Source organism: Saccostrea echinata, unplaced genomic scaffold, assembly GCF_033153115.1.
Source record: "Saccostrea echinata isolate AGI-Se365-2 ecotype Australia unplaced genomic scaffold, CSIRO_AGI_Sech_v1 ptg000005l, whole genome shotgun sequence".
Classification (NCBI taxonomy): Eukaryota; Metazoa; Mollusca; class Bivalvia; order Ostreida; family Ostreidae; genus Saccostrea; species Saccostrea echinata.
In genome coordinates, this window is record NW_026889754.1 from 5483701 (window position 1) to 5511248 (window position 27548).

Below are 27548 nucleotides of genomic sequence, written 5' to 3' on the forward strand. Positions count from 1 at the left end.
AGGTCAAAGTCCCATGCTCTAGATCTAATTGAGCCTTCCGGGCATGAAGAAACTCCATGCCCAGCAACATACGGTCCTGCAAGGGGGCGACATAAAGGTCAACCTCGTGAGTCTGTGTACCTATGCTCACTGCCACGGGTCCCACTATGAAACCTTTCAACTTGGTGTCCTTACCCGCCTGAGTCATAGTAACATGTCTCCGTATCGGGGGCTTGGGCTCTAGCTTGTCATAAACCTGATTCGACAAAACACTGACCTCAGCCCCCGTGTCAACCACAGCACTAACCTGTGTCCCTTGCACAAGTAAACTAACAGAAAACCCTGTAGATGGGCGCAGCTGTCCAATAGGTATAGTGGTCTCATTCCCCTCATCCTCTGGTGACCTCTGACCAGAGCCACCAGGCTTGGTCCTCCCAAAGCCCTGGAACTTCCTAGTCCTATCCCGAGCTGGTCCAAGTGGCTCCGGCGTGGAGTGGGGGGCCACAAGCTTCCCCACTTCCTCGTCCAAGGATGCCTCTTCCTCTTCAGCTGAGAATAGCTCCGGCGATTGGGGCGTCTCAAAGCGGACCCTTAGCCTGCGCCGCTTGAGCCTACGCCGCATACAGGAGGGGGGTTGACTAGCCCCCTGCTCCTTACACTCCGAGTCTGTCCTCTCTGGGGACTGCTCTGGGTTCATAAATCGAACTGCCTGGGAGGGCCCTCCCTGGGATCCAGGCCCTCCACTCCTTGGTCCCCTCTCCTGGGACTCAGGCCTACGATATCTCTCACCAAGGGGTCCCTTCATCCGGGCTCCGCCCCGCGGCCCATCAGTAGCTACTAACTTCCCAGCAGCTTGGGTGGGGCAATCTCTACGGAAATGCCCCACCTCTCCACACTTGAAACACACAGTGGGCTTCGGGTCTCACTCTGCCAATCTGGGTGGCTGGGTACCAGACCACTGGGGTTTAGGGAGGGGGGCAGATCCTGTCTGCTTAACAGCTTGTTCCAACTTTTCCATTCTGCTCCGGAGGGCTTCCAGCTCCTCCCCAGCAGCAACATTTACCGTCCCGGGATCGTCCTGTTCGGCATCCTCATCGGAGATCACCTTCCGCAGCTCTTTCTTGGTCTTAGGCCTATGTAGCCGGGAGTGCTGGTAGTACTGCATTCGCTCCACGGCTTCATCCATGGTCCTGGGATGGCCATCGAGCGCGTAAAGGCCAGCGTCTCGGTCCTCGGCTCCATAACACAGCCTAGGTATGGCGTGTGTGTGCAAGTCCGGCACACAAGGGAAGGCTCGCGTCGCCAAAGTCAGCACCCTGTCTGCCCACTGACGAAGTGACTCTCCTGGATTCTGATTGGCAGCCTGGAAGTTGAGTTGATGAGTGAGATCGGGGGCAGAGGAGCCAAAACGCTTCTCAAATCTCTGCAAGATCTCACCTAGGCGGAGCTGGCTACTGGTTTCTAACAGCAAGGAGTAGTATTCGCTTGCTGCCCCCTCAAGGCAGAAACAAAACTGGTCGTGCTGCTCCTCCTCTGTCCATAGCTGGCTGCGAGATAACCTAACGAACTTGTGCAAAAATGCCTTCCAGCTGGTCTTACCATCATACCTATAGTCCTTATACCGGGGCTTACCCCCAGTGGCTGCCCTACCTGGGTATGGTGTGGTGCCCTGGTAACCAGGTGAGCCGTAATGTATTGGTGTACTAAAGTTGCAAGCCTGGTTAGCCGGGTCTGACTGACTAGCATAGTATCCCGGATGGGCTTCCCCATACATGTTAGGTTGAACATGTGCTATCCTCTCCCCCTCCCTTCCAAAATGGCAGGCTGGGGTATTGGGATGGGCAGGACTACAAGTCCTTGACACAGGAACACTATGGTGCTGCAGTGCACTGGGCATAGCCATACCATGGAGTGTGGCTGGAGTACTCTCGCCTCGATACAACACAGACTGGGAGTGGTCGGGTACTGGGGGTTGGGCATGCCTACCCCAAGGATTGATGTACACTGATTGGGGCGCATGAGAAGGTGTGCTTGGGGAACTAGCATACAATGATGTAGGTTGGGGTCTGGCAGCAGTCACACCAGTGTCTAAAGGATTTACTTGTGAATGAACCATTGCTGGGGACACTCCCACATTAACTGGGGCTGGGACAGATGTAGTGCACGGCATTGAGCTCCAGGGTTGCAAATCATCCCCAGGGAGAGAGGGCGCACCAAAATCTGCTAGGCTAGGTTGGCTCTGTATTGGTGCAGGGTCCCAGGTGAGCCCTACAGGATCTACGGGCCTCACATGGTGACGATCATACTCGGAGGTGAGCTGTGCAGGCCTCACAGGTTGCTGACACACACGGTGTATGGGACGGAAGGGCGGGGTCAAGTGGGTGTGGTACAACCTCACCCAAGCGGCTTGGTCTATAACCCATGGTAGCAGGGCCCCCCAGTTTAGCTGTGTCTCCCACAGGGACAGGGTGGCTACTACTAGCTGGTCGCACATGGTCTAAGGAATACAGATGGTTTGATCCCCAATTCAAGGGAACCTCCCTATATTCATATTTAGGTGGGCTACAACCCACAGTGCTACCAGGTGAGCCACACCTACACGGGCTACCTAGAGAGGCCTCCAGGGAATCGCTGGTCATCATCCCTGGTGAGCCAAATTGAGGATGGGCAAACCTTACCTCTTTTCCAGACTTTCCATGCAATACACTACCCTCCCACAGGGGATGCCCGAGTGCAGGCCGGGCATAGGTGTAGAGGGACCCCCCAGGCGCAACCCCCTCCCATGTGGCCTGACATTGACTGAGCAAAAGGTGTGTGACGGGAGGCAAAATGCTCATTCCCGCTATAAGCGTATGGCAAATAACCCCCCTCCCCGGGGTATCCCCCCACCCTACCCGGAGTGTGAGGGGTGGTATTGTCTGACCGCGTGACAGCCGGGTCACTACCCAGACCTAAAGCCGACACGGCTTCCTCCAGGGACATATTCATAATAAAATTGTACAAAATAATTTTCAAATAAATCACAGATAATCTATAAAATCACTAAATCACTTGCAATAAATATATACACAAATTAATTTCAGTTGATTCAAAAAATTATTATATTAGAATCAGAAAAATTTTGCAAATATCACACGTGCTCTCAGCACCAAAAATGGCGGCTTAAAACAATGCCAAGAAAAAAAAATTCCAAACTGATAGCAGTACGGGAATCTAGCACCGAGCCCCGCGAGTTGGGCGCCAGTAAAGTAACTTCCGGGGTACAGTACTTATACAATCTTTATTAACTAACAACTATGTACAAATATATACTCTGTCATGGATTCTGGCCCGGGCTGACTCACCGTCTCTGCAGCACGTCTTGTCCGTCTGACATCTTGGCGGTGAAAGAGGTCCGTGGGACTGTCCCGCCATCTGACCAATCGTAACTACTCGGCCATTTCCGTGAACGATAAATAACCTCGTACGCAGACTGTGAAGGAATCGGCAAATCGCCGCACTATTTACAGTCACATGGTAGAAAAGATGGCGGCCCCCAGCTATCCGATGTGTGTATGCTGTGGAGTAGCAAAAAGTAAATTTTATTGTTTTACCAGCAAGAAGTGTGCTTTGTTTAAAACCGAATCGACCATAAATTCGTTATTGAATTATGAGGTAGATTTAACGCCAATCAAAAGTAAACATATTTGTGATAATTGTCTAAAAGTTGTCTCTAATATCTAACATTATTGAAAATGTGAGAAAGGTTTGTGAAACAAGTAAATGTGATATGCCCGAAACATCCACAACGACCACGCCCATAGATATTGGTAAAAGACCTGCCAAAACACCACCCTCGCAGTTAAGATCGGGCCAGACTAAGAAAAGGAGTCGTGTTATAGATCAGTTGGTGAAGTAAGAAAAAGAATTTACAATATCATTCTTTTACCTTAATCCTGGACATAGTTATTTCATTAGTTATCTCTGATATTTTTAATAAACATATAAAGTATTTACAAGCAATGACACCTATACCTTGTACCTCTTAACTGATGATAAGTGTGTAGGGCTACATATTTAATATACTGAACTGAGTGAGTTATAACATATTTTGAAAAGGTCTGTGGAGAAGTTAAAAGTTTCAGCAAGTGATGCAGAGGAGTCTGACTCGAGTTCTACCAAAGCACGCCGTAAACTTCATTTTGTGTCAACTGATCACTCATATACTCCAAAGGATTTACAGACTGTGTCAGAGAAATTTTGTGACAACATAGCTGACAGTTTGCTGAAAAAAATATCAAATCCAATTTTTGAAAGGTTAGTAATTTATTTAGTAATGCTTATAATTTTCCATGCTTTATTTCATGTATGAATATCTTGACATGTATGCTTTGTATTTGATCCACTTAATGGGTGTTGATAAAGTGTGAAAAAATATAATTTTTAAATTATACACTCTCTAATCATTTTTTTTTTTAAATGAGGCTTTTGTAATTTTAATTACTCAGATAACACTGATTATTTTATGCACCAGCAAGGCAAAGTCAAGATATTTCCACTTTAAAGTATTTATCGTTAAATTTTTCTTGTTATTTTGAAGTTGACTGCTTATGAAGTTAAATGCTTCCTGGTCAGTGGTATATACAGTTAAATAGTTATACAGTCAAGTTGTTATTTTTAGAAATTTCCTTCATCTAAATAAATTTTGTGAGCATCATCTATGCTGTATCTGTATATACCACTGCATTTGTTGAATTTAGTTTAGTTTGCATGTGTTATTTATTTTTCAGCTGTTTGAATTTCAACACATAAAAATCTCTCCAGATTATTCCCAGTGAAGGGTATCACATGTATGGAATGCTGCTATAGCATAGGAGAAAACATGGTCAAATAGAACTATCAAATTGAGATCCATTGTTGAAACAGTTTGTATTGAAAAACATATATGGCATGTTGTTACTTGTAGTATACATATATATCTACATATATACTAGTATATATATTATTGTTATTCAATACACTGGGTATCAAGGCATGTTTTCAGCCATTCAGTTGAGAACATCCAGGTTCAAATCCTGGAAACCCATTACTTTAAAATTTTTATGTCTTTAAAATTAATTTTTAATAAAACATTACTTTCATTATTTTGTAAGTTAATAAATGATTGTTTACATAAAAATAGTACTTTAACAATTTTCTTAAAATACTTAAATGTATTTTATATATTACAATATTCACATTATTTACCAGTAATTTAATTTTTTTTTTAAATTTTGTCATTTTATAAGATTAGAAATTTTGATATTTGTCCTTTTGGTTTATTTTCAGTGATTGTACCACAATAATCAACAAAGAATTAGACAAGTTAATTTAAAGGAGGAAAAGTGTCCTTCTCAAGAAAGGAGCACACATTCTGCAGGGGTGCAACATTTTTGCAGCATGGGTTAATGAAATGCAAGCAAACTGCCCTCTTCTTTTTGAGATTTTAACCATGTCTTTAGGGACAGTTGATTCCTCAGAGAAAAAGATTGCAACACTGGCCACCATTTATGGCATGATCCTTCACAGCAGGGATCCCCTTGCCTCTGGAATACAGAGAATGTATTCAACCTTAGCAATTCGATATCATGCAGATAACAAGGTACTTAATGAAATTGGGTAAAAAATGTTTGACATACCCTATCTTTCAAACAATCACAAAACCAACAAGCAAACAAAGAATATATATATATATATATATATATATATATATATATATATATATATATATATATATATATATATATATATATATATATATAAAATACATCCACTAATTGGGAGAATGCATGCATTCCTGTAAATGTATAATAAATGAGAATTGATAATTTATTATGCTGTATTCTTTGTAGCTCATGCAGAGACTCAATAAAGTCCACATTACTATGTCCGATTCGTCAAAAAGAAATTTGATTAAGGAGCTAGGAGGAGCACTTGGAGAAAACTTAATCAAGGACATTTGCAGTGGAAAAAATGGCAAATTTAATGGCGATAATCTTGACATAAGGGTCAATACCAATGATATACGAATGACCAACAAAGACAAGCATTACCATTTCTTTGCTTCAAATTTTGTAATGGATAGAGTGATACCGGAAATTTGTGCTGTTCCGGAGGCACCTGCTGAGTTTACACCAGATGTAGATATTGACATAACTTTTTTCTTAGTGACACTGAAGTAACAGTTTACAAAGACAGTTTGAAAGTTCTTCTCGGAAGGGTCATGGCAGAAAATATTCCTGCATTTGAGTGGTTTTCAAAGGTAATACCTGGACATATTCCCCATCTCTATCAGGAGGAAATGGCCAAGCCTTCAATAATACATCCCTTGCCCTTGTCCTTGAACAATGAGTGTTCATATGAAGGTTGTCTCAAAATACTACAGGAATATACTGAATGGATTAACAAATGGTACAGAAAAGCAGGCAGAGGTATTATATTATATATTTCCTTGTTTCAAACTATAAATAACCTATTAAAGAGAGTATTCATGATTTAGTCTTTATTTTAAATAATTCTGGAAACAGTGAGTAAAGTACCTGTAACAAATAACTGTATATTCAACTATATTGACATTTAAAAAAAATCACTATACATAAATGTAAATCTAGTATTTAGAATCAATTGATCCACTTTATTTCTCACAGCAAGTGAGTTAGAAGGACTCCAAGTTCCTGTAGGTGGGGACCAGTTAACAAGAGTAAGATTTCAAGGTGCAAAAGCATTGCGTGCTGGTTGCCACACCATACAGGAGCGGATGGAACAACTTAATCCCATCATCATTGAGTTGTTTCACACTTTACAGGACTTTATAGAGGTAAAGTCCAACAACGTTTTCATCCAATTATTATACTCTAAAATTAAGTTGTAAATTTCATTCTAATCTGTTTAAATATATGCATTATTAATTAAAATTTTAAACAACATATTTCTATTCAGACACCTCATTTTATTTTACAGAAAATGTGCAAGAAGTTCTTGAAATTAAACCAAGGGAGAGATGTGGGAACTTTGGCCAACCTTAAAGTAGAAATCCAAAGGACAAATGTAAATGGAAATGTGAAAAGTAGATTTAAGGTAGTGATTTATTCAGATGGAATTTTTAAATTTTTACACATTAGAAAAATTGTTCTGCTCTGTGATAAAATTATTGAATCTCTTCAAAGATAATTGTCAGCATTATAATTTTTTACTACTAAATAGGCACATGAAGATTTTTTCACTTCTGTGGGCCATTCATACTTCCTGACTTACATAATGGAGAAGTTTCATATGGCCAATTTGTCTGACAAACCTGTGCATGATGCTGTTCCTGATAATATTGCCAAACTTCATCTGACAAGAAAAAAGGCCATTTTTGATGATCTGCTGAATGAAATTGTAGCAGACCTGTATATTCCATTTAAAACTCAGGTCAGTATGATATTGTTGGTATGATTTTAAAAAATCTTAACTTTGAAATGCTCTTTATATAGCAAATATTTTTAAATATCGGTAATAGAAATCTTATTTTCTTTTCCAAAGGATCCTATTCAAACTTTTACTCCTGCAATTGCTGCCACAATCTTTTGGTGGTCCGCAGTATAATGACTGGTTAAATCCAAAGTACTTTAATATAAAAAGTCTGAGGCAAGTTTCAGAATTTTTGCAATACTGGATGACTTCTTCACTTAGTCCCTTTCTGTTTTTGGCAATGTCATTATTATTGAAATACAGTATTGCTGTGCACTGGGCTCCATTTCTACCGGCTCTACCGATTTCTTGAAGATATTTTTCAAGTGTCGTAGGAGGCCTGCAGTGGATGATCCTGGTAATGCACCTGGCATCCAAACCCATACCAAGTGCAACTGTTGCAAATACTAAACGAAGAGTAGGGTTTTCTTTTTTTAACTCTGTTATCACATGGCTTTTCATTGCCTCTGTGTAATCTTTGTGGAATTGTGCAAAGATTCGGTTTTCTGGATTCGGTTCACCTACATACTCATGCTCCCTTAATTCTGAGTTCACATACTGATAAAAGTAACCCAACTCTAAATTTTCGACATAAACAATAGTCACAGGGAAATTTTCCCTCTTCTCTTTCAGCTCCTCACACAGAGGTTCAATAATTGTGTCTAACTTTTTAACTTTGTTAATATTAGGAGGGCGCACAATCTTTTCTAGGAAAATATTTGGCCTGTCAGGATTGGCTTTGATAATAACTGGATTTATATACTGCAGCACTTTTCCAAGACTTTCTATTGAGGTTTCAGTCGCTGTTGCTGTTAGTGATAAATGTGCCGCAGATGGAAACAAACAGGTTAAGTCTCCAAGTTTTTTAAACTTTGGTCTGAATTCTTCACCCCTGTAAATATATTTCATTCAAGGAAAAACCAATGCAAAGCCTTATAAAGGATGAACAGTATTTGGTCACCTAACAAATGTGGATGAGTGTCTAGGATTTTAGATGATTCGGATCATTTTAATGAAGGACTGTCCTGGAGTTGTGTGAGATGTTTTGACTTTTTTCGTTTATCTTAGTCATTTACCATATGAGAGACTGATATATACATTTTAATGGAATGTTAAATACTGGATTTTTTGTCTTTCCTTACCATTCCTCTATCATGTGAACCTCATCAATGGTTACACAACAAACATGCTCCTGAAAGACTTTTGACCTCAGAATCCTACCAATCTTTTTAGAAAAAATTGCTTCTGGATGACTGTAAAGGATCTCAACATCACCATCTATGATACGCTGCATATCTTTTGTGACCAGCTTTAAAACAACAACAAATAATTTTTTAATACTTTTATTTGGTAGTGGTAATGGTAGTTGAAGCATTTGATACACCATGACCAGAATTTAAATGCATTCTCACTGAGTATAAAAGTTCATTCACAGTGTTGACTATAGTACAAATCCTTCCACAATATCTGAAGTTCTTCCATCTTCTATCTGTACTTTTAGAATTTTATGATAGTTTAAAAGTATTGTCTAAGTATAGTTAAATCTCTGTAAAAAGAGGGTTTCAATGAAATAGACTTTATCATGAAACAGTTTCAATGAAATAGACTTTATCATGAAACAGTTTCAATGAAATAGACTTTATTGTGAAACAGTTCACCAGCGAGTCAGACCTAAATAACATTATTAAAGTCTCTGTATTCAAATGAAATAAAGCCAAAAATGATACTGCATATACAAGATAAAAAAGGCTGATATGGCATTGCTAATAAAAGGCAAAAAAGATGATTTATGAAAAAGACAGCCTGATTTTGTTGCTCATTTTTTTCATAAAAATGACAGTGTACATGAAAATATTAAGAACTTTGAAATTATTTGACTGATATGGTGGCCATTGCATCTCCTCGCAGACAATCTGAAACAGGTCTAGCTTGAATTACCTACCATGGCTTTAATTACCTAATTGAGGTAGCTTTATTACGCATTTTTGGCTTTTTACTTTAGATATACAATCACTGCATCAAAGTGCTTTTTGTACATCCTGGGGGGAGGGGGATGCTAACTTTCCGCAGTGTGACTCCGTACATATATAAATAAATGAAGATATGTACCAGACCTGTGAAAAAGTTATAGAGTCTTGTAGTCTGATCTGTACAGATTAATGTTATAATTATTATATATACGTTTTTGATACCTTCGAGACAGTTTCTTCCTCATCCGCGGAACGACACCCAGTTCCTTCAAAGTTCAAGCATAGGGCCTTTATTCCCTTAGAAGATAAAAATGACACCTGGTCAACAATAATCGAGGTCAAGGGGGCAATGACAATCACGATTCCAGTTTTTTCTCTATCGCCTTGTAAAAACCACGGAAGTAATTGATACAGGACACTTTTACCGTAACCAGTTGGTAACACACTTATAACATCCCGTCTCTCCCATAAATTTCTTAGAGTTTCCAATTGTTTTTCCTTTAGTGAAAATTCAATTCCAAGTTTATTTCGAGCAAATTCGAGTCTCTCCTCCATGTTTCAGAACTATATGCGGATTTACTTCCGGCAAACAATTCAAGAAGGTTTTCTCCTCTCTGTTTACGAGGTTATTTCTCTCTCGGAAAATGGCCGAGTAGTTACGAATGGCCATCTGATGTAACATCATCAGTAGGTCGTACCACGGGATAGTCGCACAGATAATACTACCAAAGTTCTTTCCGAAATTCCGTATACTTACCGAGATATGCTGAAATCATATTCCAAAATTGACCTTATTTTTTTTTACTCGACATTATCTTGGGCCTCTGAATAGTTACACTAATTGTAAAGCGGGAACGACGGGACGAATCCTTCCCGGAATTTATTCTATACTCTCTGAATATTTGTTTTTTAGCACTCAGTCTCTACAAAATTTTATCTGATTAGATCATATTGGGTACAGCCCACTAATTGTTTTCCCTTAGGCGGCAATGTTAACGTATCTTCTTCACAAAGCAATGTCCCTAATTTTCGTTCAGCAGTGAGTGACCCCTCAAATCAAAGCACATCAAATTGTCTTTCCTTGGTTGAAATCTCGAGGTGGCATGTCAGATTCGTTTTCCGGCAAAATGCGTCTGTCTGCGTTAACCTCTGAAAATGAAAGTTGAGGAATTCAAGACTTCTCACTGGTGTTATAATACATTTAAAATAATTCTGCTGATCTTCTTGATAAATTACATCTGCCAAGCTTTTTTTCAAACGAACATACTCCTTATAAACAATTTAATATAAACAAAGTATGAGGATCAGTTTGATATATTATCACAGTTTTTTTTATTAAGGTCTGCAAATAAAGGAACTTGTAATTTTTTCTGCACTACTTTCTTCTCCTACCAATTCTAATCAAAGTACTCAGAAGTACACAGAGCCGGGCTCATTTACAGAGAAGTGAACCGGCAAACACCGTTTTACATGAAACGTACATTGTAATAACAGATGAAAGACAACAAGACACTGGAAGAATATGTAAAATATATTTACGGCATATAGTATAAATAAAAAATGTTTAAAAAATGAAATAAAATGCAATTTGAATTTAACAACGTAAACAATTTATCACATGTATCGTTTCGGGGTCGTATACTACTCACAGAAGTAAATAAACATTGATGCAGCAAGGTCAAACGTTTATGCACAGACGAGTCCTCAGCGGGGGGTTTTGCATAAAGGTGTACATCGGATCATGTGCTCCCCGCATTAGTGTGAGCCTGGTTACTCAACCTTTATTTATAGAATGTGACGCAGACAGGGAGTCCTGATGAAAACCTTTCGCATATTTTAAACAAATAACTAATTGAAGAAAAGAGGACACCGTAACATAAGCCGGCTATTGCTCTACGACTACGGTTAAAAATAATTGGAGGTATGTACCCAATATGGTCTTAATAAGTTACCAACAACATTTTAGCGGTACAATTTTTAAAAAAAAATCAAAACGTATATTCCGGGAAAATTTAGTTCAGTCATAGTTCTTTTTACATTAATAAACAACATGGCTGTGAAGTTGTTGAAGCAAACGTTTTCTAAATTTTTTTTCGCGAAAGGCATAATTACTGACTTCACCTTCTGATCTGGAGTAAAAAATCAACTTTAAAATGTTGAAAGATTGTGCAAAAAATACTAGGCAGCTGTTCGCTGCAGTTCAGACAACGTTTGTATACATGTGAATTATCAGGACCCAAGCTAATGTCGAGTATAAAAGTAGGTCAATTTTGGAATTGATTTCTACATCTACGTAGTACAGCGTTCCATCAAACCTGATGATTATACGCTGGCCATATCTCGGGAAGTACATGCAATTTCGGAACGAACTTTGGTAGTAATGTAGATTGAGTATATATGAATAGATATGAATAGAAAGTAAAACTCTAGAGCAGACGATTTAAAAGTATTCTATTTGGGAAAGTGGGTACCCTATGTAAGGAGTTCCGTACCTTTATCTTTTTTTATCCACCCCATTTTTTTAAAGTCGGATTTAAGCGATACAAAGGCCTGTGTTCGTATGCAACCACTTTAATGCAACCACATGTTGCATTAAATTTCATTTAATTAAAAGAACTGCACAATTATAATGATTTACATAAATGCAAAGTAGGTAACAAGTAACAAATATACTTAATACACACCTGTATAAAAGAAGGGGATGGGATCTCAACAATAAAATGTGCGCAGTAAAACAGTCTACAATGCGCTCCGAGCTGCAGCGAGACAACTAAAAACGTCAGCCTCCATTTGAACCCTTGGCTACGTCCGAAAAATACCAATAAAGTGCCCCGCCACAGCATGATACGCCCGTCAAATATTGTTCAATTGTCATAAACAGTATAGAGTGCAAGAAAATCATGTCAACCTTGATACAAGGATTTCAATGATTTTTCCATTCCTTATAATATTCATTTACACATCTCCTGTGGTGTAGGCATTAATTATAACAAGTATAACTTAAAGATCCTCAACTGGTTGTGTTAGAGCTTGACAAATGCCCATCTGCAGACACCCCCCCGCCCCCCCCCCCCCCAGCTTTCAGATTTGCGAGACATGATGCTCTTAATTAGTTGATATTTTCAAAAAAATAAATAAAAATATCATTTTAAACAATATCAATCTAGTCTTAACAACTTAATCTATATCAAATTAATATTAAAAATAAAAGACTGGCCATCAAATGACATATGTTATAAACTGACAAGCAGTTCTTCTGTCTAATTCCCAAAGGATGCAGATAAGAGCTGCTTGATCAGAGATCCTCTAACAGAAATGATTGAGACAGCTAGTATCCCTACACTGAACTCAAAAATTAATCTTTAACTGGATGCATGTCCACTCATTACTCCCAACGGATGAATGGATCTATACATACTATCTGCTTTAATGCAGTGCAATAAAAATGCATATTTATGTAATTCTGAAATTAAATTTGAAAACCAAGATTTTTTTTTGTTACAAAGATTTACAAACAGAAAAAAAACTTGTGTAATCTTGATGCAACATTTTTAATAAGGTTCCTGTATTACTCTTAGATTTGTAGGGACTATCTACCATAATTAAAACATTTTTTAAATACTTTATTTTTTTTTTTTTAATTTAATGTCAGACTGGTTTTAAGCTGCAATTCATATGGACAACGGGCATGTTGATTCCAATCCCCCCCCCCTCCCCCAGTATAATTAATTTTAATTCTATTAGGCCAAATAAAAAAAATATGTGTGGTTCCGGTTACCCGACCTTCCCTATTTTATACCCCCGACCCTAAACTTTTTTTTGGCAATTTTCATATTTTTTCCGGAATTTCCCCCGATTTCCATCAATGGCTCCAGTTTAAGTTTTAGTTTCAGCAATGACGGCCTCCTTGCAAAACATAGTGCAAATGTTTAATAGTGTTAAATCCAAAGCAAGCTAGCATGTAGGTGTCCCCTACCAATATTGACTAGTATATTATCACACCACATCTAAATGCCATTTGCAAAGCAGTGATAGGTATTTAGAAAAAATTAAGAAAATCATTTTGTTGAAAAAAAAAAAAAATCCCTACCTACCTACCCTAATTTTTTTGGAAGTGTAACCGGAACCACACATATTTTTTTGTTTGGCCTTATACAATTATATCAAATTAGTTTATTATACAATATCAAATTAATTTATTATACAATATCAATTAAGTTTTAATTACTTTTCACCAAATTCATTTTAAAAGTTAGGCTAGCCAACTATTTATTCCAACACCGCTGATTCTTTTCGCCCAGTTCCCAAGAGATATAGATAACACGTGCTTCATCAGAGATGCTCTACCAGTTAGTTCCTCACACTAAACTCATTAATTTCTCTCTAATTTGACATGCAATTTTCTGTTATCAAATTCTCCTTGACCAGTGCTTGATAATTACATCCATGGGAGAGGTGGAATTTCTCTTGTATCATTACATTTGTTATAGATTGCTGTAAAGTATATAATGAAAAAAATAAGTATTTTCTTGATTTAACATTTTCTTTAATAAGGATACTGCAACACTCTTGCATTTTTTGGGATTGTGTAATCTAATAGTAAAAAGACAGTTTTTTTTAATTTCACTAAAATTAAAGGTTACAGTGACCTTTAAATAGGTCGCGACACACCTACCTAAGATGCATAAATGGGCCAAGTTTGATGATTCTAAGTCCAATAGTTTTCTAGTTATGAGCCGGACAGGATTTTTCCATATTTGGCCATAGCATCTTAATTAAAGGTCAGAGCGACCTACTTTTAATGCGCGACACACCTTCTACCCATAAGTATCAGCTGACAAAGTTTGAAAATCCTTGGCCTAATAGTATTAAAGTTATGAGCCGGACATGAAAAAGCTAACAGACGGACGGACATGAACGCCATAACATAATATGTCCCGTCTAAAGACGGGCGTATAAAAATTGCGTTGACAAAATTTAAAAGAAATCAATTTGCACTTGCCCACAAATGGGCTAATTAGTATGGAACACCAAATTAACATATATTCAATTATTTGAACCTATCTTCAAATATTGTACCTATCTTCAAATAATTGAACCTATCTCCAAATGAATTGAGGATAGGTGTTAAATTAAAGATAGGTACAATAGAATTGAAGATAGGTGTAAATAATTATACCTATCTCTAAATAATTATACCTAGGTACAAATAAATTATACCTATCTTTAGTGGAATTACACCTATGTTCAATTCAATTAAAGATAGGTTCAATTGAATTATACCTATCTCTAATTCATTTGATACCTATCTCTAATTCATTTGAAGATAGGTATTATTAGTCCCCTACCGGTGAAACCGGAGGGGACTATAGGTTTCCTCTGAGTCTGTCCGTCCGTCTGTCTGTCTGTCCGTCGGTCCGTCTGTCCCACTTGGTTTTCCGCACTTTTTTCATAAACGCTTGCAGATATTGAGCTGATTTTTGGTGTGTGAGTGTATCTTGATGAGTTACAAGTCAAGTTTGCATTTCGTTCCGCTTCACTGATTTTTGACGGAATTACGGCCTTTTCAATTTTTAAGGGTTTTCCGCACTTTTCTTCTAAATGCTTTCAGATATTGAGCTGATTTTTGGTATATGACTTTACCTTGATTAGTTATAGATCAAGTTTGCATTTTGTCCCGCTTCATTGATTTTTGACGGAATTATGGCATTCTCAATGCTTAACGGGAACCAGATTACACTTGCCGGTAGGGGACTAGTATTGCTAATGCAATACTCTCAGAATGCTTGTTGATTTAAACATAGGTACAATTGATTGAAGATAGGTACAATTAATTTGAAGATATGTACAATTAGAACATATCCACAAAGGATTTGAAGATAGGTAAAATTCAATTATACCTAGGTTCAATTCGTTTTGTGTTATTGAAAATAATGAACGCTCCCTTGGAGACAATATTGAACATGGAGGGAAACGCACAGAGCATACGGGGCGACGACAGCGAGGATTAAAGGAGAAATAAAGGTATGTTTACGTGTGCAAAAGCATTATTTACTTATTAAAATAAACATGTATGTCCATAATTGAGCGAAAAAAATATATATACCCGAGTACCCCGAAAGTGTCGGAGTTCGGGTAGTGACGTAGTTAGGAGGTTTGGCGATATACCAAACTGAATGAAAAATTGGCCTTATTTTTCCATAATTTTATTACAGAGTGTATGATTGAGTTGATAACCACTCTGTTTATTAAATTAATAACATATTTACATATATTATGAGTGTTTTTTAGGCCCAGTACTTTTAAAAAAGTGACGAAATTATATGGCCAAATATTTTTATCATCCCGATTTAATAATACTAGGACCTATATTAGAATACTAGTATCTTTTACAAATGTATCTAGAGTTTATGGAAAGACTAGGGTAATAGCTGGCTACTTTTCATAAGAAAAATTGATTATCTTTTTATCCTGATTTTTTTTCTTTTTTAAAAAGTGTTTAATATTCACAATTCCCATTATGAGCAATTAATGAAAAGGTTATCTACATGTGTTTTGTTATCTATATCAGTTCCAACTGGACATGAAGATGATTTATTTGCATAGGCCTAAAAAAAACTTTTGCTCAATTGGGCTTTTTTCTGATCTAAGTTTCTCCCTTTGTTTTTTCACATTTTTGACTTAGATCTTCTCAAGATCCACTGGGCCAATGTCAACTAAACGGATTCAAACATATTCAAGTGGATCATCACATTTTCTTCTTTTCAATTTTTAAAAATCCTTCTTCACAAGAAACATTGTGCAAGAAAAGACTAAACTTATATAGAAGCATCCTCATGTAGTATACATTCATGTTTGTTCAAAAACCTGTATATAGGGTGGGGCCATGAATGATGACCGTATTGCATAGAAATGTACATGAATCTTTCTGAAATCTTCCTAAAAATAGCAAAGGCTTGATTAGTTATATAGATATGGAAACACCCTCAGGTAACATATAGATTCAAATTTGTTCAAATCATGACCCCCCCCCCCCCCCCCCCGGCAATCAAAGTTTACATAGAAATATATAGGTTAGAAAAATCTGCTGATGAAAAACAGTAAGGCTATAGTGACTCAGGTGAACATTGTGGGCCTCTTTTTTTGGCTTTTACAATAAAATGTAAAATGGTTTTGCTGTTTTTTTAATTAAAAAAAGTTAATGAATCATTTTACAATATATACAATTTTGTAATAAACCAGCATACAATTTATATTTAAAAACATCCCAAGACACAACTAGAAATAGGGTTTTCGATTTTTCGGACACACGGGGAATTTTGTATCTATGTAACACATATATTCTTGAAGAGAAATAGTTAATAGTGAATATTCAGTGAATATCACTTTTTTTAAAACACCACTGAACTTTCCGTATTTATGATTCATTCTGTTTTTAGATCGTTATCAAAAGATTTTAAAAAGGGAGAAAAGAGGGGAGGCGAACCCACTAGTCACACTTGATGAGTTCCGCATGGTGTTGTATCTACTTCAGTTTTGTAATGGTGGTTCCTGACCTGTGTTCTAAAGACACAAGGAGGACTTGGTAAGTTACGGTGGCTGTAGAAATAATACTCTTTTTTTATTCAGATGATGCATGGATACCTTTTTGCTGAAGGAATATATGTACAGAGGAAAAGAGTTCGTGAGACCCTTTCATCTTTAACAGATAGAATCGAAAAGAAGAAACCCATATCAAGAAGGGTATACAAAGTACCAACTCCCAATAGTTTATGGCACATGGATGGTCATATGAAATTGGCAAGGTAGATACATGTAATAGTGCGAACATGTTACTTCTGTGTCAAATCTCTTAAGATAGGTCATTTTCAGTCAATTTAAATCAGAATTGACCAAAAAATGACTGATTAATATTGCTGAAAAAGTTTGTCAGAAAAAAAAAAACATAGTACAAATAGTACAATTGTAACAGATTCTATGCTTTCATTCTCAGAGTATGTTTTGTACTTTAACCCCCCCCCCCCTTCACATCTGCAAAAAGATTGTTTGGGGTATATATTCTTCATGAATAGAAGCCAATGGTTGATTATTTCCTGATGCTAGCAACCATTAATTTCTGATGATGTATTTAAATAAATTTACATCAAGTATACATTTCTTTTTTTTAATTTCAGGTGGGGAATTACTACACATGGATGTGTAGATGGGTTTTCAAGGTGCATTGTTTATCTACATGCTTCCTTAAACAACAGAGCAGCTACAGTTTTTAAACGTTTTCTTATGGCAACTCTTTTATATGGAATGCCATCTACAGTGAGATCGGATCATGTAGGTGAAAACAAACTGGTTGCCTTGTTTGTAAATCTCGTAAAAGGTTGTGCACATCACATAACAGGGAGTTCCGTGCACAACGAGAGGATAGAAAGATTGTGGAGGGATGTGCACACACAAGTTACAAGCTTCTTCTGTAGCACATTCTATGCCCTTGAAGACAGTGGGAAATTGGACATAAACAATCAAAATGACATGTTAGCTCTGCACTTTGTCTATTTGCCTGAAATTAATCGTCGACTTTCCCTGTTTCATAGCTGCTGGAACCAACATTCCATAAGAACAGAGGGAAACAAGACCCCAGAGCAGTTTTTTATTACTGGAACGCTTACAAACAGCAGCAAAAACAGCTCTGCAATAAAAGGCATAACAATTCGAGAGGACATGGCACTGGATGAAAAATTCGAGGCAGTCAAGATGTTCATTTATACCTCAGCATGATTTCTTGAGCCAAGAAGATTCTACACTTGACAACTTCAAAATTTTCATGTAATACAACATGTTTGTATTAAGGTCAAAGGATTTCAAATAAATACCAGTATGCTGTTAATTTTTTTTTTCATGTGCTTTATTATTGTTATACAGTAAAACACACTTATAATGAAGTGCCAGGGACAGATAATTTTGCTTCGTTATAAACATAATTCATTATATCTATTACAAATTTATGTGCACAATATATTTTCAAGCACAGGGAATGAAAAATACTTCCCTGTAAGCATTAATTCATTATAAGCTTGTTTGCTTTAAGCATGTTTAACTGTACATATATTCATCACAAAATTCTCCCATCATCCCTAATCTATTCTAATGCAAAACTTTGATCACATATTGTGGCCCCATTTGAAAAAAAAAACAACTTCTATACACTTCTATAAAAAAAATTATAAGAATAACACGTGAACAGAAGGTAATTTGCGAATTGTATTATTGTATTCTAATGGTGTTTTAGAAAGTCTAAAAGCTCTGAAAATTTGAACAAAAATCTGTTCAGGAATGAGAAAGATATGAAGCTTCAAAGTTGGCGTCTAGGAAAAAAAAGAATAATAAGAATAATCTTAATCATCAGAATCAGTAGAAGGTCTTCCTTTGGAAACGGAAGACCTTTAAAAAAAGAATAATAATCTTAATCATCAGAATCAGTAGAAGGTCTTCCTTTGGAAACGGACGACCTTAATTACTTAAAATGTGCTATTACACTACATATGTCATCAACTTAAAAAAAAGACCCGCATTTTGTTCAGTATCCGTTGATACCAAATACGGGTATTCACGCTGTCATGTGACAATTTTGCACGCGCTGAGTTTCAGAGGGAATCTGGACGCCATATTACAGAGAACAATCATGCATGTGGTCAAGCGATTTTTACGTTTGTATTTGGTAATTTTGCCAACCATTCCCGGCTATCCCATAAGATGCGGACTTTGTAATAATAATCAAACTGTGTTGACTTTGTTGCTATGCCATGTATAAGGATTTTGAACTTTGGAGAAGAAAAGGTGCGGGACATTCTAGTTGCGAGACGCGATCAAGAAATTGACCCATCCAACATGAAGATCTTAACCACAATTGAAGGAAAACGATGTAACAGTAAGAACTTCACTGTTTAGTAGCTAAAGAATCTTTATTTTATGGTATATGTATATAGATAGAAAAAATGTATTTAAAATGCAGATATAGGCTTATATATATATATATATATATATATATATATATATATATATATATATATATATATATATATAATTATGAATGCTTAACATAGGTGCGGGATTTTTTTTGAGACTGATTTAAATCGAAATAAAACGGAAAAGACCGAGTCTACTTCTGGCAAGGGAACTCTTGTTCCTGTTATCCCATAATGCACTTTACCTGGATAACACGTCAAGGTCAATGCTAGCTTCAAGTTTGTTTACAGAGATACGCATAAAAGGGATCGTGTCAAAACCGGAATCTTTTCTCGTCAGTTAAACTCAAAAACATCCAGTAAACATTTGATTTTTTAAGATCCTGAGGTTAGCAAACTAACGTTCACAAAAACCTTGAAATTTTTCGAATTTCAATAATGGCTACACAGATTTATTTTAATATGTTTTAGGTGTGTCGACGAGTCTATCAACAGGGACCTCCAGGACCCCCACTGATAGCCGTTCATCCGAATTAGTCAAGTGTCACTACAACACGGACCTCCAGGACCCCCATAGATAGCCGTTCATCCGAATTACTCAGTGTCACTACAACAGGGACCTCCAGGACCCCCACAGAGAGCCGTTCATCCGAATTAGTCAGTGTCACTACAACAGGAACCTCCAGGACCCCCACAGATAGCTGTTCATCCGAATTAATCAGTGGCATTCCATCAACTAAGGACCCTGCCTCATCTATCAACTATTGTAGTTGATGGTAAGGGTTTGATACCTTGTTATAGGAAATATGTTTTAATTATTAATTGATACACTGTGAAGCAGAAAAAAAGAAGTTTGTATTTTTTAAATTAAGTATTTCCACACTAACATTTTAAATATGTATTATGCATTTTTATCATATATAATGTATCATTTATGTATCATTTATCATTTCATAATGTATATATAATTATTATTGTAGATTCTCGGAAGAAAAAAAGAAGAGGATCCTGACCATGATGAACTGTTTGTGGATGACGAGTCAAAAGGTCTAACACTCATTCCTTCTTTAAATCTTGGTTTTAGTGTTTGTATTCTTATTGGCTTGTTAATTTTTATCAAAGATAAGTTTAACAAGCTGAAATGTAGAACTAAGATATCCAAAAAGAAATTTAAAAGAAATCGTGCAATATTTAACCCAAGACATGGTAAATTACCTTCCAGGTCAGAAATAGATTTAAACCGAATCCAGTAATACATGCCTGCGTCCGATGATAATGATTATGACTCTGTAATGTTTGACAGAGAATCTGCGTGTTAATAATGCTACAAGTTTTGCAGAAGTATGTGAGGGTGTATGTTGTTAATTTTTTTTCTTCAAATTTTGATAGGAATGCTAGCATGGGCTGTTGTGACAACCATCATCATTATTTTAATTCTTCTAAAGCGGTGGTTATTGGCAAAGTTGAAGTGCCAGTGTTGCAGTTGCGTACCCCCAGCACCATCAACTTCTGATACCCCATCTGTACCCCCAGCACCACCTTCAACAAGCTTATTTCCTCTCTTTTACCTTTTTATTATTCTAAGAAGAAAACTTCTTGAAAAGGAGAAGGATCTCACCTTAGAGCAGCTAAGGACAATTGCACGAGCATTTGAATCAAGTGAGAAACAGGCAGAATTTATAGAGTCTGGGAGTAGTGCTAAAGCTAAAGTAGACTCTAGCGTGAATTATATGGTTAAATCTCGTAATGCAAAGCCGCAAAAGCAGAAGCGACATACGTTGGGGAGGAAGTGTTTCAGATGTGGTGGAAATGACTCCAAGTCCGGGTTTCTTAAAGAGAACCATCTTTTTAAAGTCAATGTCCTCGACGACTAATGTATTTCGTTATACATGAAGCCAAAATGCAGAATTTAGGCTCCGACATTTCGACAAACATAAACAAGAGCGCTAAAAAATTTTCTTTCTGCAGAAGTCTTTGTAAAGCTTTCCTTGTATATCTCAATTTCTGCCAATATTGGGAGATTTCTTTTCCCTTTGCCTTAGTGGTATGCAGGAGAAATGCTTGTTCCGAGGCGGAAAGAAGTTTAAAAGATATTAGAAAATTGACATATTCAGAGCCATACCAAAAAGAAAGAATCCCCCGCGTGGGGCCGTAGTTAGAGCGTCTGCTCTAGAGTAGCGAAGTAAGGAGTTGATCCTTACGTTGCGGGTTCGAATTCCACTGTGGGACGTGGAGACCAGTCCTTCGGATGAGACCGTTTAAACCGAGGTCCCGTGTCGCAGTAGGTGCTGGCACGAAAAAGATCCCTCACTGCTCAATGGCCGTAAGTGCCGAGTATAGGACAGAAATTTGCAGCTCTCCACCGGCAAGTGGTGGCGTCTCCACATGAGTGAAAAATTCTCGAGAGGGACGTTAAACAACATACAAACAAACAAAAAGAAAGAGGCAAAGAGACACGTGTAAAAACATGCGGTGTTAGACATTGTTAAAAACTATTATGCTAACTAGAAGTAAATGTTGTTTAAAATAATTACATATGAAATTGTTTTACCTTTCATAAGAATTTTTTAACATTTATTTTTTTAAAATACCTGAATGTACGTTATTTAGGATGTACATTATCGTGGACAGGTTTGTAATATTAATTTCACAGAAACCAGACTTGATGGAACCAGAGGTTGGATTTAATTGATTGAATGAATGATTGTTGTTTACGCCCCCTTCGAGAATTTTTTGACTCGTATAGAGATGTCATAATACCCCGGTGAAGGGCTTCTAACTTTGACCTTTACTCGGCACTCAGGGCCATTGAACAGTGTGGGTTCTTTATCGTGCCAACGGTTCCCGTGACACGGGGCCTCGATTTTTAAGGTCTCATCCGAAAGACCCATAACTTTTACCAAAACTTTAACTTTATTCCTCTTGGAAAATCATCTCTTTTCAAAATATTTAATGCATGTGCAGCCTCAAAACGAGGAGGTTTAAGAGGCTTTGATAACATTGCAACTGATGAAGCTTGTGCTTTTGATACTTTGATATCTCTAGTAGATAAACTCAGTGACCGAGGATTATTACCTGAATGGACACAAAGTTAAAAGACTGAATAGGTGATCTGCAAAAGATATCTGAAAACCGATTACATAATACAAATTACTGTACAAGATGCATGTGCTGACCATCGTTGCCTTTACAGTCTTCGTGATCGAACGTCACCATATTTTCAACAGAACTGCAGTCATGCTGAAGACCACATACACTGTGAAAGTTGCAGTGCAGCAAGAGAACTTCACATATCAAAGATTATGTCAATGAATTGAGTAGAATTTGAAAGGCTGTAACTTTAGATCATTTAGATATATCGACGACATATTGTCAATTAACAATTGTTATTTCCATTTGTATGTCGATATGCTATATCCCAGTGAGCTTGAAATAAAAAACACATCTGTTTATTTGGATATTTAACTAGAAACATACGTTAGTGGTAATCTAACAACCAAGCTTTATGCTAAACGTAATGACTAACTTTTCAATCGTCAACTTCCCTTGCTTATGCAGCAATATACCTTCACAAACCTGTTTACCCAACTTGTTTTCTCTCAGTTTTTTTTCAAAAACTTCCAAAACATGGTTTAATAACAAAGCAAAACATCAAACCCTGCTTTCTTTTCAGTGATTTCTGTCATTTCAAATGACTGCGCCTTTTGAGAAAAAAAATGTAATATAAATTTTAGAAAGAAATAAAAAATATGTAAGAGCTGTTGGTAGACAGACATCTCGGCCCAACGACACCTAGGCCCTTTACTTTTGACACCTCGGCCCTCACAGGTCGGCCCAGGATAATTGACACCTCGGCCCATATAAAAGACTTCTCGGCCCAAACAAAATTTTGTGATAGAAAAAACAATCCGGTGTCTGAATTGATATTATTATATAAATAATTATTCTTTCTGACGATTAAATGATTTTCTTCATTAATTTTTTTTTAAATCAAATTGGGAAAAGGGGGGGTCTATGATAGATAATTGTTTCATTTCTATTTATAGGCCTAACTAAAATCATATAAGTCCTTAACTTGCATCCCTCTCTTGTGGAAAATGTGCAATATATATGCTAAGTAATACTGAATTTTAACATAATAGCAATTCTTTCTTCCGATTTTATATATTTCTATTATAAGAATATCTGTACAGTGTATGTTACAGTATCATTTTGCATTGTTTCTCTGACGATTTGAGATAGGTCAATAATCCGTGAAAAGAAATGTATTCATTTGAACATTTTTTTTATTTTGTTTGGGAGAATAAACAGATGCAGCCTTTATGATTTTTATGATGTAAAAGGGGCATTAAAAAAGGTTCTATTGACTGCATGATCGATAAAATGATAATTTTCGTGTTTTCTTATGAAATAAAATAGTAAATATTCAATGGATGTAAATGTACTGTCTCACAATTAAGCCTGCTCGTAATTAACCACCCATTGTTACCAGTATGACACACACTTGAGACTCCAAATGATGCGCCGCGGCATTTTGTTTGTTTATCAATTAGCACCTTAATTATATGTCTTCTCATTCCTTGATTATAGTCAAAATATTCATGGTTCCAAGGTTTTTTTATAATCTAAACAAAAAAAAAAAGATCGCATATTCGATTAATTTTTTCAATCAATATTTTATTTAAGTCTCAAATTGAAAATATGATATATTTTGTAATGAAATTCTGCTTGGGCCGAGGTGTCTTATAGATGGGCCGACCTGTCTTAAATCTTGGGCCGACCTGTTTGAGCCGAGGTGTCATTGGGCCGAGATGTCGTTGGGCCGAGGTGTCTGACCTTCGAGCTGTTTATGTTTACAATCGAATAATTTGTGAACACTCTAACACTACCCATTTCCCTTTTCCAAAATAACTCGTTCTCAAATGTACTCGTGCGTTAGTATGGGAAATTCATACAAATTAGCTTTTTACAAACAAGCTTATCTTTTAAAAAGATTGGTGAGCTAGCGCTGTAGCATAAAAAAATACAGAAGATATCTGAACCATTTGTTAAATTTGCTGAATCGATTAATTATTAATAGGAAGGCATATTGGTGCACTGGGGGTTGAGTTTGGGGGGGGGGGTGTCACAATTCAATGTGTGGAATTTAAGAGTGTGCTTTACGTCGGCAATGGCATAACTCCTAACTGTGCTTTAAACATTCTGTATTTTACTGTAATATCAATTTCGAGGTGAAAAATAAAAGGTCAGTAGAACCAATGAGCACCTTTGGGCCTTTCCGGCAAGCTCGGAAAACATATCCGAGGTTACCGCTGTTTTCCGAGCTTGCCGGAAAGATCCATGAAGGTAGATTAGAAAAGTTATGTATTCATTACAACTTAAAAAATAACAGCCTTGGTTTTATAAGACCCGAGTTACTGTTACTTTTTGTTCATTTACGTGCAGGTTAGACAACAAAACACGAAACTTCAGATCATATGTATTTTCACATGATAAACACTAAATTGACATGTCTTTCCGACGTACTCTGAAAAAAATTTTTGTTGTTGTTTTTTCCGAGGTTGTCGGAATTATCCACTAAGGTGGTAAAACTGTAAGGAAAGCTAGATGTCTAGAATCTTGGCATTATATGGCCAAATTTTTTCTAGTACTTATATGTGTAGATTAAACAATAAATTTAAAAAAATTCAGAATCCGGATCTAGACTGGTGTTGACTGTCTCTAACCTACGAAATGTATATCGCGCTTATCAGACAGGAAAGGCCTGAAATTCGGATCATTTCTATTTTTGTATGACAAAACGAAATTGTTATCGTACAGTCTATCTACAGTAGTTTTCCCAGAATCCCCGACCGTGAAGTCGAGCATGCGTATTTCAGAAATATAGACTAACGTAGTTGCTAGCGCTCGAGAGCGCTAGCAAAAAGCTGAGAGTCAGCCACTGGAATACAGAAAGTAACTCGTTCTCAAATGCACTCGTGCATTAGAATGGGAAATTCATAAAAGGTTAGCCTTTTACAAAAAAGCTGAGAGTCACCCACTGGAATACAGAAAGTTTCTTTCTTGTTTTTTGATGGTATATGATTTGTTTTATCCATCATGTTGTGTTCATTAAAAGTCATTGTCGTCTAAGTTAAAATTCGCCCAGTCGTTTTCTTATTTGTAACATAATGCTGTACATAATAAATAATAAAGCATAGAATAAATTTTGGTTAGACTACACCGTGATCTTTATGATAACCTCCAGTTAATTTCTCTTGGGCGCGGACATCAGATACAGGCCCGTAGGAAGCAATTTCAGTTGGGGGGGGGGGGACAGCCATACATTTTCAGTTGGAGGGGCACTATTAATAACAAAAAATTCCTTGACAAGCAAAATATAAAAAAAAGTTAAAAAAAATAAAAAGAAATTTAAAAAAAGGTCATCAGACGTTTTTATTTAGGGGACACAAGCATATAGTTGCTATGTTTTCTACAGTAGTCTATATATCCTACTGCCATGAGATAAAGTTCGTCTCGGAAATGAACAAAGCCGCTATGATCCCAATCATTGAACGTTGAAGAATGTATACATTTTCAATTTTTCTGTTAAATTCTATAAATGATATAGATTATGATGCTTAAAGGAAGGTAGACTTTGTGTTAGATTGTGTTAATTATTATTAGAGAAAAGTGCAGGTTCGAGGCAATGCGTGATAGGGGAAGGGGGAGGGGTGCATACTGTATGTATATTTAATTCAATTTCTAACATTCATTTTAGTGTTATTAGGAGAGAAAAGAATTGCTTCCAAAATAAAGTAATAAACTGGAAATTCCAAATATTTTTAACATACAGTACGTATACCCTAAAGTGATACTGGATTCCATCTCGCTCACTCTCTCTCATTGGGGGGGGGGGGGGCTGTCTATAAATCCGCGCAGTTTCTCTCAAGTTCTACTGTGGTCAGTTTCTCACCTGTGGGCGCGGTTTACGTGCACAAGCGGCACTTACATGTCTATCATTGTGTAAATTATAAGACTTTACACACTTTAAGTGATCTTCTGACGTTTTCATTCATAACTTTCATCATTAAAGTGAAAAGAGAAAAGAAATATATAATAAAGTATAAGTACAATTAAACTAGTACTTTTTTCATGCTAAACAATAGTCAATCACTCAAAAAATGTGGCCCAATACTTCATACTATAAAATGATGTATTTCGTTGATTAAGACATCTGTATAACAAACTATTATCATAACAAACTTATATTATTTATGCAAAGTTTCTTTTAGATTCCAATGAGATCACCGTATATGACCCAGTTTTTTGTTCTGACAATAAGAAATCTAAGAAAACTAAAGAGAGGACAATTTGTCAGAAAGGAAACTGGGACAAGAGAAGATAAAAGAAGACGAGAAGCCAACAGAATTAAAGAGATCCACCATAGAAAATTAGCACAATTTAAAAAAAAAATCTCGCCCGATCAACACTCAGGCTGTGCTAAAATAAGACTATGTAGAAACTATGAACGTTTTATATATCTCGCTTGAAGAACTCCTCTTTGAGTTCCCTGACGATGTCGCTCACGGATTCTGTCAGCCACGATCTGCGCTCCTTTCTATCTATGAATCTTATTAAACAAAAAATTTACTTACTTAAACAGATTAGAGACAAACTCCAACCAGCGTTTTAACTTTTAATATGGAACTGACAAATTTTGATACAGGTCGGTGTACTCGGGACGGCTGTCTGATTCCGACTGATCACCCAAAATAAATTCAACAGTATAGGCCAAAATAAAAAATAGGTTTGTTTCCCCTAACGCGACCGACCCACTTAAATCGTGCCGACTGAAAAGTTTTTTTTAATAAGAGTATTCAAATATTTATTTTTATTGTTTATCAACTCTATAAAACACAATTTCATCAAAATTCGTTTTTTATCAGAACGGCGGCTTTTGTTTTACTCTCATTTAGCTCCCACAACATGTGGCCACAGAGGATTATATATCTAGTGTTATAAGCAATGGCGATGTATCAATCTTAATATACATCTTCAACTTATTAGAATCCTACGCTCTGGAAACATTTCGTGAATTAATATACCATGACTAAGGAGTGTTAAGATGGTATTTACAAATGTGTCTTCTATATTTACTTACGTAGTAAGCATGACAAAGCTTGCCTCA

General features: G+C 36.7%; 3 protein-coding genes across 3 annotated transcripts; 2 read left to right on the plus strand and 1 right to left on the minus strand.

Moving 5' to 3' along the window:
• Window positions 1–5878: 5878 nt before the first annotated feature.
• Window positions 5879–7434, plus strand: LOC133179554 (uncharacterized). The gene is given in 5 exon segments (XM_061314284.1): window positions 5879–6143; window positions 6146–6428; window positions 6645–6814; window positions 6958–7074; window positions 7201–7434. Coding segments are annotated over 5 exon segments (1065 nt in total). The 5' UTR covers window positions 5879–5882.
• A 69-nt stretch (window positions 7435–7503) lies between these two features.
• Window positions 7504–9987, minus strand: LOC133179555 (ATP-dependent DNA helicase RecQ-like). The gene is made up of 3 exons (XM_061314285.1): window positions 9642–9987; window positions 8592–8758; window positions 7504–8341 (listed from the first exon to the last, which is right to left on the minus strand). The coding sequence occupies exons 1-3, from the start codon at window positions 9972–9974 to the stop codon at window positions 7504–7506; spliced, it is 1338 nt and encodes a 445-aa protein (XP_061170269.1). The 5' UTR covers window positions 9975–9987.
• Window positions 9988–17048: 7061 nt separating this feature from the next.
• On the plus strand, window positions 17049–18191 carry LOC133180009 (uncharacterized). Its single transcript, XM_061314634.1, has 2 exons — window positions 17049–17224; window positions 17594–18191. Exons 1-2 carry the CDS (start codon window positions 17049–17051, stop codon window positions 18189–18191), a joined length of 774 nt encoding a protein of 257 aa, XP_061170618.1.
• Window positions 18192–27548: the final 9357 nt, after the last annotated feature.